Source organism: Dasypus novemcinctus, chromosome 20 (assembly GCF_030445035.2).
Source record: "Dasypus novemcinctus isolate mDasNov1 chromosome 20, mDasNov1.1.hap2, whole genome shotgun sequence".
NCBI classification, from domain to species: Eukaryota; Metazoa; Chordata; class Mammalia; order Cingulata; family Dasypodidae; genus Dasypus; species Dasypus novemcinctus.
The window spans coordinates 29,651,894-29,668,423 of NC_080692.1; the positions used below are offsets into that span (position 1 = coordinate 29,651,894).

Here is a 16,530-nt window from a genome sequence, read left to right on the forward strand (position 1 = left end):
TTCAGGAATTATGTTCAGATTTGGACTTCCAGTACTTGTGCAATGAATTGATAAAATTCTTACTAACACTGAAACTTGATATTCCCTTTAGCCTATGCAGTCTCTGTGCAGGGAAATGTACCATTTTTGCCAGGCTTCTGAAACATTCAGAATAACTTGAAAATATTAATGGTTTTGTAGAGTTCAAGGATTTTAGGGACCTTGGATGGTGCCTGATCATTTTTACATTATATATATATACATAAATATAAATATATATTCATATATAATATTGTCCTCATGAAAAGGTATACACAAAAGAGCTCAAAACTATTAGCTCCTGGATAAAGAACATTTCAATAGGTTCTACACTACTTAGAGAAGCATTTCTCCTTGCTCGGAGCCCCTGGTGTGGCCCTTTCTGACAGCAGAGGCTGGCGGGAACTCACCGAGGTCGGGGAGAGCTCAGCCTCGGGCTTCAGGAGCAGCACGCTTTGGTCCACCGCCCGGAGGGCACAGAGGGACTGAGGGGAAGCTGAGACTCTCAGGTGGGTGTGTGAGGCCGGAAGACTTCGCGAAGAGCTGAAGCTCAAGTCCACCTGTGGAATCAGGCGGAAAGGACAGAAAGACAAATATCCAGATTTCATGACGCATTCATGTGCACTGACTGAATGTTCCTCACATTCATTGCCCTATGGCTTTGACTGTGTCAGCCCTGGGGCTTTTTGTCCACGTGCCTGTATCTAGATTTGTAGAGCAGGCAAAGTGCAACATTGCACTCTGATTCTCAAGAATCAGGTGAGCCTTTATAACATCTAGGTAGTCTTATAAATTACTAGTTTTGAGGAGACTTTTTTTTTCCTGTTGATTTCTATGGAGGTGCTATTTAGCTGCAGGTAGATGCAAGTAGCTCTAGATGTTCTCTAACCCTCTCCCTTTGACAGTCTTAAAACCTTGCTTACATAGTTCCCAACATTTCCTCATAGAAAAGGGAGTAAGGAACTCGGAACCAGATCATATAAGAGGCAATGCTATATACAGGAGAATTTTGTGTTACGGTCCGTTGGCAAGGATTCTTGGCATGACTCTGCCATTGCTTTGCTGAATGTTTCTGCAGAATTCCTTTGAACTCTTTTGGTTTCATACCCTCATGTATGATATAATTGATACTGACAGTAATTTCTAGTTTGAGATGTTAAAAATTTTGTTATATAAAACACTCGCCTTGTTGGCCAGGCAATCTTCAACGTTGTATGTTGCAGAATCCCCAACCACTTCCCCATCAGGTAAAATGGTATAGATGAACAATCGGGCGATGGGAGCAATATCTGACTTCACAGGGATTGACAAGGTAAAATGGCCTTTCACTGGATTGTGGAGAGAATGAGAGGAATGTATCATGGGTTAGAGAGCTCCCCAGGTCTGAAATTAGTCTGGTGAACAAAGCCATTTTAGAAGCCTCTTCTGGTTAATGACAATTGCTATTAGTGAATAGTAGATATAATAAGCAATAGATATAATAAATGGATGATTACCTCTAAGAACACTAGCTTTAGAAAAACTTTACCAAGGCACTCTCTTCTTTCATTACTCATATACTAATTTCTCATCCACTCCATGCTTAAGCTCACCTATATAAGATTCTGATGCTACCTAAGAATACGGAGACATTTTTGGCCACTTTTTGATCTAAATCCCATATTAAAGAAGGGAAATACAACCTACAGTTGTGAGATAAAATGGTAAGAGTTTAGAACATTGTATTTATGCATGTATCTTCTTTAATTTTCTGTGAGCCAAGTGTGTTATTCTTTTCTTCGATGATCTTTGGAAATTGTTTTGATGCCTACATAGATTCTTTAGAGTTGCATTTAACTTTTTAAAGTCTACTGTAATGCTTCCATGTTGCTATGAAGGGACAATGCAGAAGTAGTTCCCTGATAGCTTTCTACTAAGTGATCTTTTAGACTGTATTAGAATAGGAGAAATTGTCAAAAGTTTATATTGTTCCATATTTATTCATGGGAGAGACCAGTTCAAAGTTAGACCTATCCAACTTAGCTCTTCATAAATCGTAACTATCTTTAAATGGGAGATAAGATATAAAAATATAAATGACTCAACACAAGACCTCGTACATGTAAGGAACCTCAGAATTTTCTCTTTTCTTCTCTTTGTTCTTTAAATAATTCTTAAATATATCTCATTCTGAGAAAAAAATGGTCCCTGAGTATTTATTGTTTAAAAATTTGGAATAAGGACAGATTAAAAAACAACATTAATATTTTAAATAATCGAACAGAATATAATGAAGAGAAAAAACAAATATTCGAAAATATCCCTGGTATTTCTGCAGTGTAAGCTTGAATGTGTCAAAGTAGGGCAGACATGGGAGATTATGGAAATACTCACGGTCTCCCTGCGCCACAGACAGTGTATAAGTCTCAGTTCGGACAATGCCTCCTTTTGCCATTATCTACAAAAAAGGAAAGAAAAAGGCATGCAATTTGCCTGATAGAGATCTTATCCCAAGGCTTGCCCTCCATGTGATATGCTTGTTATTGAGCCCCTGCCAGCAATAATTAGCCCCAAGAGAAGAACTTTCAAGTGGACTGGATAAGAAATCAAAGTGGTACTGTCTAAAAAGGTTCCTCATTCCTTGCTCCATAGAGAGCTTTTGTCTACAGATGATTCCATGTGGTGGGTTCCTTTCTCACCAAGCAATAGAAGGCCAGCTCCTTCAGTTCTTCCAAGGCCTGTCCATTCAGAATGTAATGTGCCTGGATGGTCTGAGTTTGGCCACAGGGCAGTTCATGAGCCACAGGCTCAAGGTGGACAAAGCTCTTGCTTGGGGAGAAAACATGATTGGCAGTGTGATGTGCATCTATGTTTTCTTGTGACAGCCACTGGAAGCCATAACAGGGTCTAACTTCCTTGTATTTGACCTAATGAAATAGAAAAAGTGTTATTTTATCGATTACATATCATAATGAATCAATATTATCACAAAAATAGCATCAGTTTACTGTCCTACCCTAAAGAGTAGCTAGAAATCTTTTGCTCCACAGTAAAAAGTGAGAGATGGGGAGTGGATGTAGCTCAATGGTTGAGTGCCTGTCTCCCACGTATGAGGTGCCAGGTTCAATCCCCGGTACCTCCTAAAAAAAAAAAAAAGAAAGAAAGAAAAAATGAAACAAACAAAAAAAAGTGAGAGAGAAGGGCAACTTATTTTTGGTTACTATCAGACAAAGTAATGGTTTGTGTCTTTACACTGCAGAGGCCTCTGGGGTTGGTATTTATATTTCTGAAGAACACAAAAGGAGGCATCCTTTGCTTTGATTAGCTTGTACAACATTTCTTTGGCAACACTATCTATGCAAACAGAGACACTGGAGCTATGAAATCTCATTGAAGAGAGTAAATAATTGGTAAAAACAGAAGAATTGATATTCAGAAAATAGGTGCTTCTAATGGGTTTCAAATATGCATGATGAATAAGTGCTATATTGCAACCTTAGGGGCCTTAGAGCCTTCTTTAAGTGGTACTGGTTCAAAGAGTTGAGTTGTGGAATAAGCTGAAGTCTATCTAACCTGGGCTATCTTGGGCTGGTTCATTTTAATGTTTCCTGCAGTTCTGGAATGTTAAGACTTGAAGGCTCTATTTGGGTTGTTTTTCCATCTTTTCTCTATGTAGAAGTAGTTCCTTAGCTCTTTCCAGGTTTCTCCTTCCCATTCCCAACTAGCATGTGTGTGTCCTTTCTGTGCCAGCAAAACATATTAGTCATATCTCTATATATGTTATATTGCTATTGATATTGATATGGACATAAATAACACACTTGATTATAAAGAGGAAGGAGCATTTAAAAGGATATTTTCATTGTCAGGACTAGGATAGAACCCAGAACATATAAGGCATTCAAACATAAATGAGTGAACAGTCAATTTTGAGTCCTTAAAGGGATGTGCTTTTATGTCATCTATTTAAAAGCTGAATCAATAAAATATATTCTTTATCCTTTCTTTATTATATCATGGAACCTCCTAAGAGGCAGGAGGTTTCCATTATTATTATTAAATAGTATCTATTAAGAGTAGCTACATATCTATATATGTGTATCTACATCTGTATCAGTATGTAGTGGACTGTATGTAATACAAAGCCAGTTATATGGGTATGGACAGATGATCTGGAGATAAAATGGTAGGATAAAAATAAAGCAAGATTAATAATTACAGTGTTTATACTTTTTGAAGCTAATTGCTAAATGATATGAAAATGTGCTTTTATAGTAGTAATATTTGACTGTTAAAGAAAGCTTTAACTTACAGTATCTCAACTAATTCTCATAACAACCCCAAGTGGTAAGAATGTAGGTAACAATACTGTACCTATTTTATAGAATAGGGAACTGAAGTATAGATGTTTATCGTTATTTGCCCTTAATATAGGGTCGAGCCAGGATTTTTATTCAGTTTATCTGATTCACCACTGCACAATATTGCCTCTATCTTATAACCTTTTTTCTTTTTTCAAAGTTGGCCTCAAATTGGGTTCTAATTTCTAGATTTTTCTCCCCTTAGACTAATCACAATTTAGAAATTTCATAACTGTTAGAAGGTGCAACTTTGTTTCTAAGTTTATTTCATGTCATTGGTAACTTCTGTCCAAACTTACTCTGACAGTGAGGGATGTCTCCATAACATTGGTGGTGTTGATGGAAAACTGCACCAGGCCGTGCTCGTCCGTGGTTGCATTGGAGTGATAGTTAGCTTCATCTGCTTGGATGGAGACAACTTCGTTTGGCATAGGGACACCTTTCCCATCCTCTAGGCGCACCTGCAGATTAAAAACGTTGGATAAGTTATATGGCCATTATCGAGTAGGGCTGGAAAACACTCATTTTACCATAAATATTTATTGAGTGCCTTCTAGATGTTAGTCACAGTTTCTGGCTCTGGGGCTAGAGCAGTGAGTAAAACAGAGTCCCTGCCATCATAGAGCGTATAGCCTAGTAAAAGGTACAGGTGCTAAATAAACATATACATAACCTGTACTTCTTTAGCAGTGGCCCATCCTAAGAAGGCAAATACAACAGTGCAAAGACAGTAAGTGATGATGATGATAAAAAGGGTGGCTTGAAAAGTGTATTCTGTGGATGTTTTGGAAATGCTGTGTATATATATAACTCTTAGGTAGTCACAGAGCAAGGGTGATACAGGAATGAAAACTATTTAAGCCATTAGCCATATTTATTTGAGCCTCAGACAGTAATTTTGTGGCAAACCCTTAACTTCCTATGGAGTTGTGTTCTGAAGTATAATAAGTGGACAAGTAAGCAGGTGCTAATACATTGTTCTGTGTGCTTATCTAGAGGTTTTATATATGACATTCACTTCTCAACCTAGATACCAACCCTTTGGAAGGCAGACAGATCTCATGAGGCACCATGTGAAAAAACAGTCAAATTGAAAAGAGGCACTCAATACTAAATAAGGGCCTAAAGCCAATCATAGCACCAATCAAAGCACTGTAAAGGTATTCCACTGCACCTGAGTCGAGTCTAGTCCCTCTATCTTTTACACCCTCTGTAGGTGAAATCTTACAACATTTTCATTAAGAACATGATACAAGTTAAGTGATTACAAGTTAAGGTATACACAAACGATGATTTCAGAATTTTGGACTCAGAAAGACATGTTTGCACACATGTTTACAAAAGAAAAAAAAAATCACCGTAGGAGATTTTTTGTAGCTCTGTGAGAAAATTTATAATATTTAAATCTGGGAACCTTACATAGCAGTATTTCACTCCCATTTTTACAGTCTTTAAAAATATATTTGTTATTTTATAAGAAGTAATATATATATTATATCCATGAAAGAAATCTAGGTATAGTAAAGTCTTTAGTACATCAAAATAAAAATTAGGGAGCAGATGTCGCTCAAGTGGTTGAGGTCTGGGGTTTGATCCCTGGTGCCTCCTAAAACCAGAAACAAACAAATGAAAAAAAAAAAAAAGCAACTCAGGGGAGCCAAAGTGGCTCCATGGTTGAGTGCTGGCTTCCCACATACAAGGTCTCGAGTTCAATCTCTGGCCCCGGTACTTAAGAAAAAAAGACCTCCTACTCATCTATTTCTACACAAAATTAGTGTTAGAAGAATACTGTATTTACATATATACCATGAATTTTAAGATTCTTGTGAGAAAATGTCATGAAAATCTGAGCCTGCCTGGTAAACCATGAAAAAAGGCGATTGGGTGACTTAGAGGACTGTTTCCAAAATGGGGGAGTGGGGGGCGGAAACCTTCTAATTTTAACAGTGCTTTAGGATGATTTTATAGATTTCATGTACAAATTTACAGGGGGACAGATTTATTTCTATGTGGTTTTATACCTTTGGTTGTATTAACTAAAAGACAGCGTTAACCAGGTAAGGTACTGGCAGAATATGTTGCGCTGATTGGGGACATGGTTTGATCTGTTAATTGTGAAATACTCCACCTGCCCAAAGAAGGGGATCCCTCGTCTAAAGTCTGAATCCACTTTCACAAAGGACAGCTTGGTTACAGTTCTTGTGATTTCAGTGTGTCCTTCTCCAGTTAATTCTACCTCTGAAAAAGAAAAAAAAAGACCTCTTTTTGGCAAGGATGATCTCATAGAACTTCCTTTACTACCTCCTCCATTTCAGTTCACAATTTGGTGAACCCAAGCGGTACACAAACCTGTTCCTTCTTCTTGTATCTTGGCTTCTACTTGAAGTTGCATTTCATACCCATCCTTCTTCAGCTGGAAGACCTTGGTTCTTACTTGCTGAGAGAAGCAGCCATTGCTGTTTAGCTGAGATGGGAGAAAATAAAATACAAAAACATAATGCATATTTTACAGGACAGATTAGTGGTTAATCTGCTTTTTTTCTGTGTTCGTTTGGTTTTTTTTTTTTGTGTTCTTTTGCGGGGAGCAATATCTAGGCATTTTTATTTTATGAAGAGGTCACAATAAATATTTTCTGAAGTCTTAATTATTATTTCATTTCACAGCAATATCTAGTTGATAATTGACAGTTATATTTCTCAATACTTGAAATTCCCTAGAATGAGTGAGATAGAAATGCCTTTAAAAAATAGTTGGGTGACCTTACTGAGGCAGGCAGCTAACTCTTCACCAAAGTTTGGCTCTCCCTCCCACAATGTACGGCTGTGGCTGAGAAGTAGCTGCCCTTTCGGGGACTGTGTGTTATAGCTCCTTGGCGTCTTGATGGGACCATGTGATAGGTTTCTGCTCATGGGAAGAAATCAGAACTTCCTGTCTTGTCAGCTAAGGTGCTTACAAGTTGAGCATTTCTAATCCTTCCTCCACAGAATTGGACACCCAAGGAGGCCTTGGATGCCAGGCGTTGGAGATGGCTGAGCTTCTATTATTTTCGATGGTTGGTGGACCAAGAATACTCAAAATGGGCAATGACAAGAAATAAGTAATTCCTGTTGTGGTAAGTCACTGTTTTCTTAAAAAAAATTATAATAGCTAGCATAGACTTCTCTTCCAGATTATTCTCATTCCTGAGTTAGCACCATGTTGCAACTCACTGTTATCAACAATGCCTCTATTGTTAGTCCATGGAAGGAACAGTTTTCCACTTACCTGCTGACTGAATTTCTCACAGACAGCCCGGGAATCTTCATCAATGCAGTTAGATGGCCTGTTGTACTTTCTGCACATGTTCACAGTCACATGTCCTGGGACGGGCTTCCCATATGTGTATCTGTCATGAAAACATTTTCAAATGACTCAAAGCAGACAATGAACATTCCCAATTTCTACCTATTAATATTTACCCTTTATAGTATATTTATTTTCTGTACTTCTCTCATCTCTGTGGTGTTTAGGGCTCAGCCACAGTTGAGGGCACAATGAATTGAGCAAAGACCTTTCTTATTTAGAAATCTGTGCAGTGTGCTAACATTTACTACATTCTTTTCTTTATCAAGTCTCTTTTTCCCCTTAATTTCTTTCTTTTCAATTTCATCTTTAAAAAAAATCTTACTTATTTAAAAAGCCAAGCCTGTTCTTAAGAGAAAAAGCAATCAAGCAACAATAAACCCCAAAATAGTAGAAGAAACAAACACCCTCAATTCTACCTAGGAATGCAAACTCTTAATACCTCGGTGTTTCTCCTTCCAGCATCCCATCCCCACGAATAGCCATCTTTATACAGTTTTACTTGTTTACTCTCTGCAAATATGGGATTTTGCCATATACATGTCATTGATGTTTGCTGTGCATTTGAGGGCATTTGTTTCCTTCCCTATTTGATATATCCTTTATTTTATTTTATTTTTTTTTGTTTTTTTTTTATTGACTTTGTAATAATATTACATTAAAAATATATATGTGAGGTCCCATTCAACCCCACCCCCCCACCCCCCCTCTCCCCCCCCAACAACACTCGTTCCCATCATCATGACACATCCATTGGATTTGGTAAGTACATCTTTGGGCACCTCTGCACCTCATAGACAATGGTCCACATCATGGCCCATACTCTCCTCCATTCCATCCAGTGGGCCCTGTGAGGATCCACGATGTCCGGTGATCACCCCCGAGGCGCCATCCAGGGCAGCTCCACGTCCCAAATACGCCCCCACCTCTCATCTCTTCCTGCCCTTCCCCATACCCATCGTCCACCATGTCCACTTTTCCCAATCCAATGCCACCTCTTCTATGTGGACATTGGATTGGTTGTGTCCATTGCACCTCTATGTCAAGAGGAGGCTCAGATTCCACATGGATGCTGGCTGCCATCCTCCCATTTTCAGTTGTAATCACTCTAGGCTCCATGGTGTGGTGATTGTCCTTCTTCAACTCCATCTTAGCTGAGTGTGGTAAGTCCAATAAATCAGATTGTAGGTGCTGGAGTCTGTTGAGGCTCAGGACCTGGCTATCACATTATCAGTCCAGAGATTCAAATCCCCTAACTATATCTTAAACCCCAACGTTAACTGCACCTCCAGCAGATTAGTATGAAAGTCTTATGAAGGGAGATCCCCACTTGCAAGAGTACTAGCTCACCAGCTATATGGAACCAAGAACTTGGTGGCCATTATGGTGAGGCATTGCTTGGGTAGGGGCTCAGCTCAATCAGTAGGTGCCTTACATATGTGGTTTTTAGGCAGGGCTGGTTTCTTCACCTTGACTGCTCTTTTTACTAGTGGGTAAGGGAGCATAAGATGAATTTTCAAGATTGGAAGGACCAAACTGAGAGATCAAGTCTAATCTCAAAAAAATGGCAGTACAGAGAAGTATCTGGCAAGCTTTAGGTAGACCAATCAGCTAGATGAGATTTGGGTTTTATGCCAATCTCTACAAATTTCAAATCTGTTATCTTTCCATTATTCATCCTAGGTCCAGTAAATGATGTTTGCTGATTGCATTTCCTCTACAGCCATCTGTCAATTATCTGCCTAATATATGTTTGATTACTTCTGGTGCAGGGAAAGTCACTACCCTTTGGCACTGTCTCATTTTTGTGCATGTTTGTTACTTTCAAAATCAATCTGGTAACATAGCCTCTCTAGGAACAGCTCCTCCACCCCATGATAGTAATTGTAATATAGCTGGTGACAACATAAAAGAAAAAAAGAAGGAAAATTAGAAAAACAACAGAAGAAAGTTCTAGAAGTGGAGGTGCTCTCAAGTAATTAAGGGATTGTGCTACTACTGTTCTGAGGGAAACCAGCCAAAATATCCCAAATGGTGACTATCCTTTAAATAACCACCCCACACCAATGAAAAAAGATTAACTCACAGGCCACACACTGACACATTCACTTCTTCTTCCAAGATAGTGATTTTCTTTGGCATTGTTACTTTCACTTCAAACTTAGGAAGCACTGTTGATGGAGATAAAGGAAGTTGTGAATGGTTTTCAGCTTGTGGGGCATTAATATTTTCAGATTTTCTTTAACAATTCCATAATGATACTTTAGGGCTCTGAAAAGTTAGCTTTACTCTCCAAATGGAGATTCTGATTGAGGGACTTTGGCAGATCACTGTAAATTTAATGAATTATGAAAGATGCCACTAAAGTAAGGATGTTTTATCTTTTTTGGGAGATTAGAAAGTGCCACAAAATAACCAAGGTATATGAAATTCAGTTCACAAAGCATTGATGTTCCTTGGAGGAGTTAGATATAATTGGTTTTACTCCAAGCCCAACCTCACATGTGGGAAATGGAAGGACTCCAATTCTATGCCCTAAAAATTTAAATATGCAGAAAGCATGCTCCCTGATTTCCCATAAGCCATACCAAATTCCTGTACAGTGAACTCATGCTCTTGTCTTCTTCCTGACTCCTTCTGTGCCACAATCTTGTAGGAGCCCTCAATGGGCTCTGATGAGAGGGGAACAGACAACTGCTTGATCCCATTCTCTAACTTGAGATTCTGCCATTGTGCAATGCGATTTCCTTTGGGGTCCTATGGATAAATTAGCTATAATTTACAAAAGGGCCTAGGACCACCATTAGTGATAAAAGAAAACTGCAAAAAGTCCTATGTTATCCACAAAGAGGACAAATGGGGTGGTGGGGAGTTAGGGTGAGAAGGGGAGATGAGTTAAAACCCAGCCTTATGTGAAAGTTTGAAGGTGTCTTCCTTGATGACAAATTTTGCAATATTGTAAGAATCCCCCAAATAAGAACATTTTCCTTAATTGTATTGCTTTTCTTATTATGGAGTACTTCATGTTGCTTACCTCAAGGTATACTAGTGGAAACTGAAAGACAAAAGAGAAAAAAACATGTCTTCAAATATTCCAACTCTGATTTATAAACAAAACTGTTTTATGTAGAATAAACATCTGTAGAAAAGCACAGAAATTTCAGGCTAAAGTTTACAGAAATTTTAATTAATCCATCTATAACATTAATAAATAATGTTAAAAATGCCATTTATTAGTAATGGAATTTACAAACATAACTTAAGGTCTTAAAGCATTCCAGTGAAGAACATTCCTTTTGCTTTGCAATTTTACAAACTGAGAAATGAACACTGACTGAAATACAAATAACCATGTTCAGATCCAATTATTAACACAAGTCACAGAATCTTTAGGTAGTGCTGAGAGGAGGGATAGCATCTCTGCTCTTAATGCTCATTTATTCATTTTTAAACTAATCTTTACTAAGTGCCTACTAAGTGCTGTATATCATTCTAGGTACTGGGAATACAGCAGCACACAAATGAACAATATACTTTCTCTCATATCTCAAGATATCTGCTCTTATAGTCTAATAAGGAGGGTGCATAGATAAGAAAACTCAAAAACATGTATCAGGAAGTAGTAAGTGCCACGAAGAAAAATAAAGCAGAGTTAAGGGGGCTAGAGTGATGCAGAAGTGCTCTATTTTAGATCAGGAGTAAAAGTAGAAGGAAGGAAACCAGTGTTAAAAGATTACTGCAATAGTCTTGTTTAGAGAGGATGTTGACCAGGACTAGTGGCAGGAGTTGAAGTGGTCAGAAGTAGTCTGCATACATACCAAGCCAAAGTGATTTTCTGATGAAGTGGATATGGGTATGAGTGAAAGAGAAGAAGGATAATGTCAATATTTTTTTTTTTTTGCCCAAGGAACTAAAAGATAAGAATTTTATCTTATTGAGATAAAAAAACATTGTGGAAGACCAGATTTAGGGGAGAAAAATAAAGGCTTTGGTTTGATGTTTGCCATACAATAGAAAGAGTTATTTCTTATTGTAAATATCAAGTATTAGTCTTGAGGAACAAATATTGAGTATCCTCATCTTTCTTATAGTAGAGAATTTGGTAGATGCATTTAGAAAAAGTCTAAATCTTTGAGAAGTTATTTGAACATAAACTCTTTGATGATTTTAACTGAGTCTATTATTTAAATATTTCCTTTATAGTTTTCCTAATTGAGAGCTAAAAAGCAAGCTTAATTGTGTGACAATTCACTGAGTACTAGTACCTAGACAGAAAGAATTAACTTTCTTGACCCATGAATACTGTTTTAAATGATGTTGTGCACTTGTGATGACAGAAATTGATACCAGATTCCTCCTCTCTCTGTTCCTCCCTTAACATCAAAAACAGTTGCCTAGTCTATCTATACAGGTAATAATAATTTATGTAGCAAATAGGAGACTCACCAGCTCATTCAGGGGATGAAAGTTTTCATCCAAAGAGACAACGCGAAACTCCGCTAAAACAGAAATAATTTCCATGAGCCCCAGAAACCTAAATCAGGCCAGAAGGCCAGTGAGACCAAATATTAAAGCACCAGGATTACAGGGATTGTGTCTGGGGGATATGTGGGGAAGGAAGATCCTTCCTTTGTGAAGTCGTCCTACTGTAGACCTCTTCATACCTGTCTGACTTGGTTTGTAGATGGGTTTGTCTGTCTGTACAAAAACCAGACTCTCTTGGTTTTTAACTAGCACTGTGGTCCTCTTCTTGAATTCATGGGTTGGTCCTTGCACTTGTATAGTGAGGAACATCACCTCCTCATTGGATGAAGTTCTTGGGACCTGAAATATAGCAGAGGTTGTGTGACCCCACCCACTCTTCCCCATCTCTTACGCAACTTTTCTCTGGAGATCTCACTCTTTTTGCTCAACTTCTCTTCCTCCTTCTTACCAAGAAAATTTGGTAAGAACAGGAATTATTTCTCCTCTTACAAATGGGAGACAGAATACAAGATGGAGGGAAATATTTCAGTAGGAGAGATCATGAATGAGACGCACATCCCCATAGAGCTCAGACAATACAGTTATTGCTTCAGTTATACTCTGAGATTTACCAAGTTGATATTAAATGCTAAAAGGGAGAGATGGAAGCATGTCTTAAGGCTGTGAGAAAACTACAAATATTTTATTTGAACTAAGCTATAAACATCCCATATATGGGAACTTTGAAGAGATATCGGACATTTGCTCAGAGTAAATTTCTTCAAATTTCACTCTTGAAAAGAATGTGGGATGGCTTATTACTGTCAGCCCATATTAGAAACTCATGTTTAACTTTGGCTAAAATTATTTAAAATTATTCATGTTTTCTCCATTTTCATTTTAAGGAGAAGTTGCATTCTCTTTTTGTCTAATGCACATAACATTTGTTTATTTTTTCTAGGTCAATAAGATTTTTTTTGATCATTAAGTTGGGTTTTAATATGCTTATAACTATTTCTACCTCCTATGGTTGGAAATTCATGCCTAGTTCTTTAACTACTAATCTTGGCTGCCACATTTAGATTCCATTGTGAAGTCTTTACCAGGCTCCCAGAGTCCTTCTTGACTGACAAGTAGAATTGAAATTTTTAAGTTAAATAGCCATACTCACAATGAAGGAGACACACTGGAATAGATCCTTCTCCACCACAAGGTCAGTGAAGAGGCTTTGGTTTCCCCTGACGGACTCCAAGGAGGCTCTTACAGTCACCGTCTCATTCAGGTGGATCAGAAGGAGGCAGCCTTTCTCGGGGGTCTCAGTGTGGAGCAGGGAGGGGACCAGCACCATATACTGCCTGGGAAGGGGGGAGGCCAGATAGAGCTGAGGCAATTTCATCAAAAGCACCCTTATCCACCCAATTATTGTTACCATCAGTAGTTCTACACCAAGAGACGACAGAGTGGGAAGCAGGAAGTTGATCTCTTCTGTTGAATGGCATGCACGGGAATTATTGCCCCTTCCATCAGCAGTGCCGTGGTACTGAACATTTTACTTAAGGTGGGTCATAAGCCTATTCAAACTTTACAAGTATACCTCACGTTAAGGAATCCCAATATGTTAGCATCTGAATTCAAATAACAAGTTAGTTAGGTTTATTCCGTTATAAATCTATTTTACTTGAGGATTGCGGAACTGTGGTATGTGGTTACTATAAATACCAATCAATTTATAGAACTTTGTGTGCATATATATATACACACATATTCAACAACGCTGTGTAAATGATATGATAAGCATGCCCTTCCATTTTACAGATATGGAATCTGAGGCCCATAGAAAGAAGGCTACTGCTTCAAGTCTCAGTTGTGGTAAATAACTCTAATAAAGTTTTAGTTTGTTACCTAACCATGGGTGCTTGCATTTTAAATATTTGCCTTTAACTCATGACTAGACAGTGGTTCCAGGATTTCAGTAACTCATGAGTGGGAAGGAAAGTTTCCAGGAACCATGTATATAATTTAATATATATGATAAACTGACCCTGTAGTTTATCAGGCATTTTTACTCACAGAACTGCTAAAGTAATTTTTAGGCACTGTTCACCTTTGCATATTTTCACAGAAACATCTATTTTGACCACAACTCTTTTTGCTCTTAAATAAGAGCAAAAGGTATTATTTTTGATGATACTTTAAATTAAAACTTAGTTAACTCTTTTATGTATTTTCCATGGAATCTTAAATACCATAGTGATAATATATTACCAATTTTTACAACATTACCTATTTTTAAAGTACATTAGAAAGTTCTTTTTTAATGGTCATAATTTTAACAACTTTTCCTTTTTTCCTCCTTGAAGTTGAATTTTCATGCCACTTAACATACAGATGTTTATCCTAAGATTTTCATGCTTCAAAATATACATACATGTAATATTATATGAAGATATATCAATTTAGCCATAATTCTTCTTCTGAATTTCAGACCATAGGTTTTTTTTTTTAAAGATTTATTTTTTATTTATTACTCCCCTTCCTCCCCCCTTCCCCCCCCCCCCCCCCCGCAGTTGTCTGTTCTCTGTGTCCATTCGCTGTGTGTTCTTCTGTGACCGCTTCTATCTTTATCAGCAGCGTGGGAATCTGTGTTTCTTTCTGTTGAGTCATCTTGCTGCGTCAGCTCTTCACGTGTGCTGCGCCATTCCTGGGCAGGCTGCACTTTCTTTCGCGCTGGGCAGCTCTCCTTACGGGGTGCACTCCTTGCGCGTGGGGCTCCCCTGCGTGGGGACACCCCTGCGTGGCATGGCACTCCTTGCGTGCATCAGCACTGCACGTGGGCCAGCTGCACATGGGTCAAGGAGGCCCGGGGTTTGAACCGCGGACCCCCCATGTGGTAGATGGACACCCTATCCATTGGACCAAGTCCCCTTCCCTCAGCCCATAGGGTTTTAAATGTTAAAATTTTTCTTCAGGGCTGATTTATTTTCAAAATATTTTAAAAAATGTTGTTAGTATACAACTGGGAAAAACAGAATAAATATATTACAAATTCTGATTCATACATATAAGATATAAAATTAAAATACTTTAATTATACTGAAAACTGTTTTTACTTTCCCCAATCAACTTATCTATCCATGGATAAATATTCCTTATTCCAAGTATAAAACAAGGTCTAGCATTAATTCTGTTCCTATTTTTGGCTTGTGTAGACGGAAGTGCTGAGAAAAATGGTTCACATTATTAAATAAATAAATGCCAGGTAAAACATTGTCACCCCCTTTTTGCAATATTTGCATTACACACCAAAAATCACCAATGCCTTGTTATCAAGAATTGTTTTTAATCATCCATCAGCTGATATTTCCTTGAAGAATTGGTCACCCCTTGATCTGCAAAAGAATTTTCTTCTCTGAGTCCTTCACTTTCTCAAAATCAACATCGATATTTCAAATGGTTCCTTTAGTTGGCACAGTGTGCCATTGTAAGATCTTGTTGAAAGAGAAGTTTATCTTTCTTTAAAAAAGATGAGCATTTAAGAAAGGGTTAGTAAGAAACGATAAACAGCATGGTTTCAAACAGATCAGTATAAATGTAAGACTCTGGAAATCTATTCCTTTGAAAATATCAATTTTCTATGCTCCTTAAAAAGGCTTTGCATATTCCCAGGGAATTTAGAGATTCCAAGACCCAGAGAGCCAGAGAAAAATGGTTAAGAATAAGTGAAGAATGGATAAATCAGATTTACAAAATGTAATGGTTGGGAGGGACCTTAGAGAAAAGAAGCCGGCTGTTTCAGGGGAAAGACAAAGAATCCTATAAAGGATTACATGGAATAAAGTAAAGTTCAAAGTCTGCCTGGAACTCACGGTTTTCCAGAGACCGAGGCATCCGTGGGCAGGAGGACCAAGAGGAGGAAAACCAGACTTGGGTGGAGTTTGCTCTTCCCCATGCTGCAGGGAGAAGGGACCTGAAGAGTATCGTACCCTACTCCCTGCTCTCTCTCTGGTCCCAAACTCGCCCGGATCAACTGGGCTTTATGCTGAGCTTTGTGTAAACAGGAAGTCCCACCCACGCAGGGTCTGTAAACAAAGTTGAGGTCTCTAAACATTTTCTGGAAAGGTCATTGCTTTCAGTGACTGCCAAATTGCTGTCAAGGTTAATTCCTGGCTGGATCAAATCCACTTTCCCGTTACTACTCGCTTTCTCTGGGTTTTACTGTAAAGCAGCTAATCAGGGCTTTTCGATTTCTTCTCCCCTCCCCCATACTTGCAGTGACTCTCCTCAAAACTCTTGCATAAGTAGTTGGCAGGGGAGGCTGCAGATTAAGCATCGCTGGGCAAGCTCAAAATAGTTTCACCGCAGGTC

At 38.3% G+C, this 16,530-nt stretch overlaps 1 protein-coding gene across 1 annotated transcript in view; it reads right to left on the minus strand.

Moving 5' to 3' along the window:
* A2M (alpha-2-macroglobulin) overlaps positions 1–16,216 on the minus strand; it is a 39,040-nt gene extending 22,824 nt beyond the window's left edge. Inside the window, exons 1-15 of the mRNA XM_058282752.2 lie at positions 16,032–16,216; positions 13,337–13,520; positions 12,366–12,525; positions 12,148–12,200; positions 10,736–10,756; positions 10,290–10,458; positions 9,788–9,872; positions 7,624–7,744; positions 6,708–6,822; positions 6,487–6,596; positions 4,658–4,819; positions 2,697–2,924; positions 2,392–2,455; positions 1,204–1,346; positions 429–578 (exon numbers count right to left, since the gene is read on the minus strand). Of these exons, the coding sequence (XP_058138735.2) occupies positions 429–578; positions 1,204–1,346; positions 2,392–2,455; positions 2,697–2,924; positions 4,658–4,819; positions 6,487–6,596; positions 6,708–6,822; positions 7,624–7,744; positions 9,788–9,872; positions 10,290–10,458; positions 10,736–10,756; positions 12,148–12,200; positions 12,366–12,525; positions 13,337–13,520; positions 16,032–16,114 (1,848 nt within the window). The 5' untranslated portion in view covers positions 16,115–16,216. The remainder of the gene's footprint in view (positions 1–428; positions 579–1,203; positions 1,347–2,391; positions 2,456–2,696; positions 2,925–4,657; positions 4,820–6,486; positions 6,597–6,707; positions 6,823–7,623; positions 7,745–9,787; positions 9,873–10,289; positions 10,459–10,735; positions 10,757–12,147; positions 12,201–12,365; positions 12,526–13,336; positions 13,521–16,031) is intronic.
* Positions 16,217–16,530: the final 314 nt, after the last annotated feature.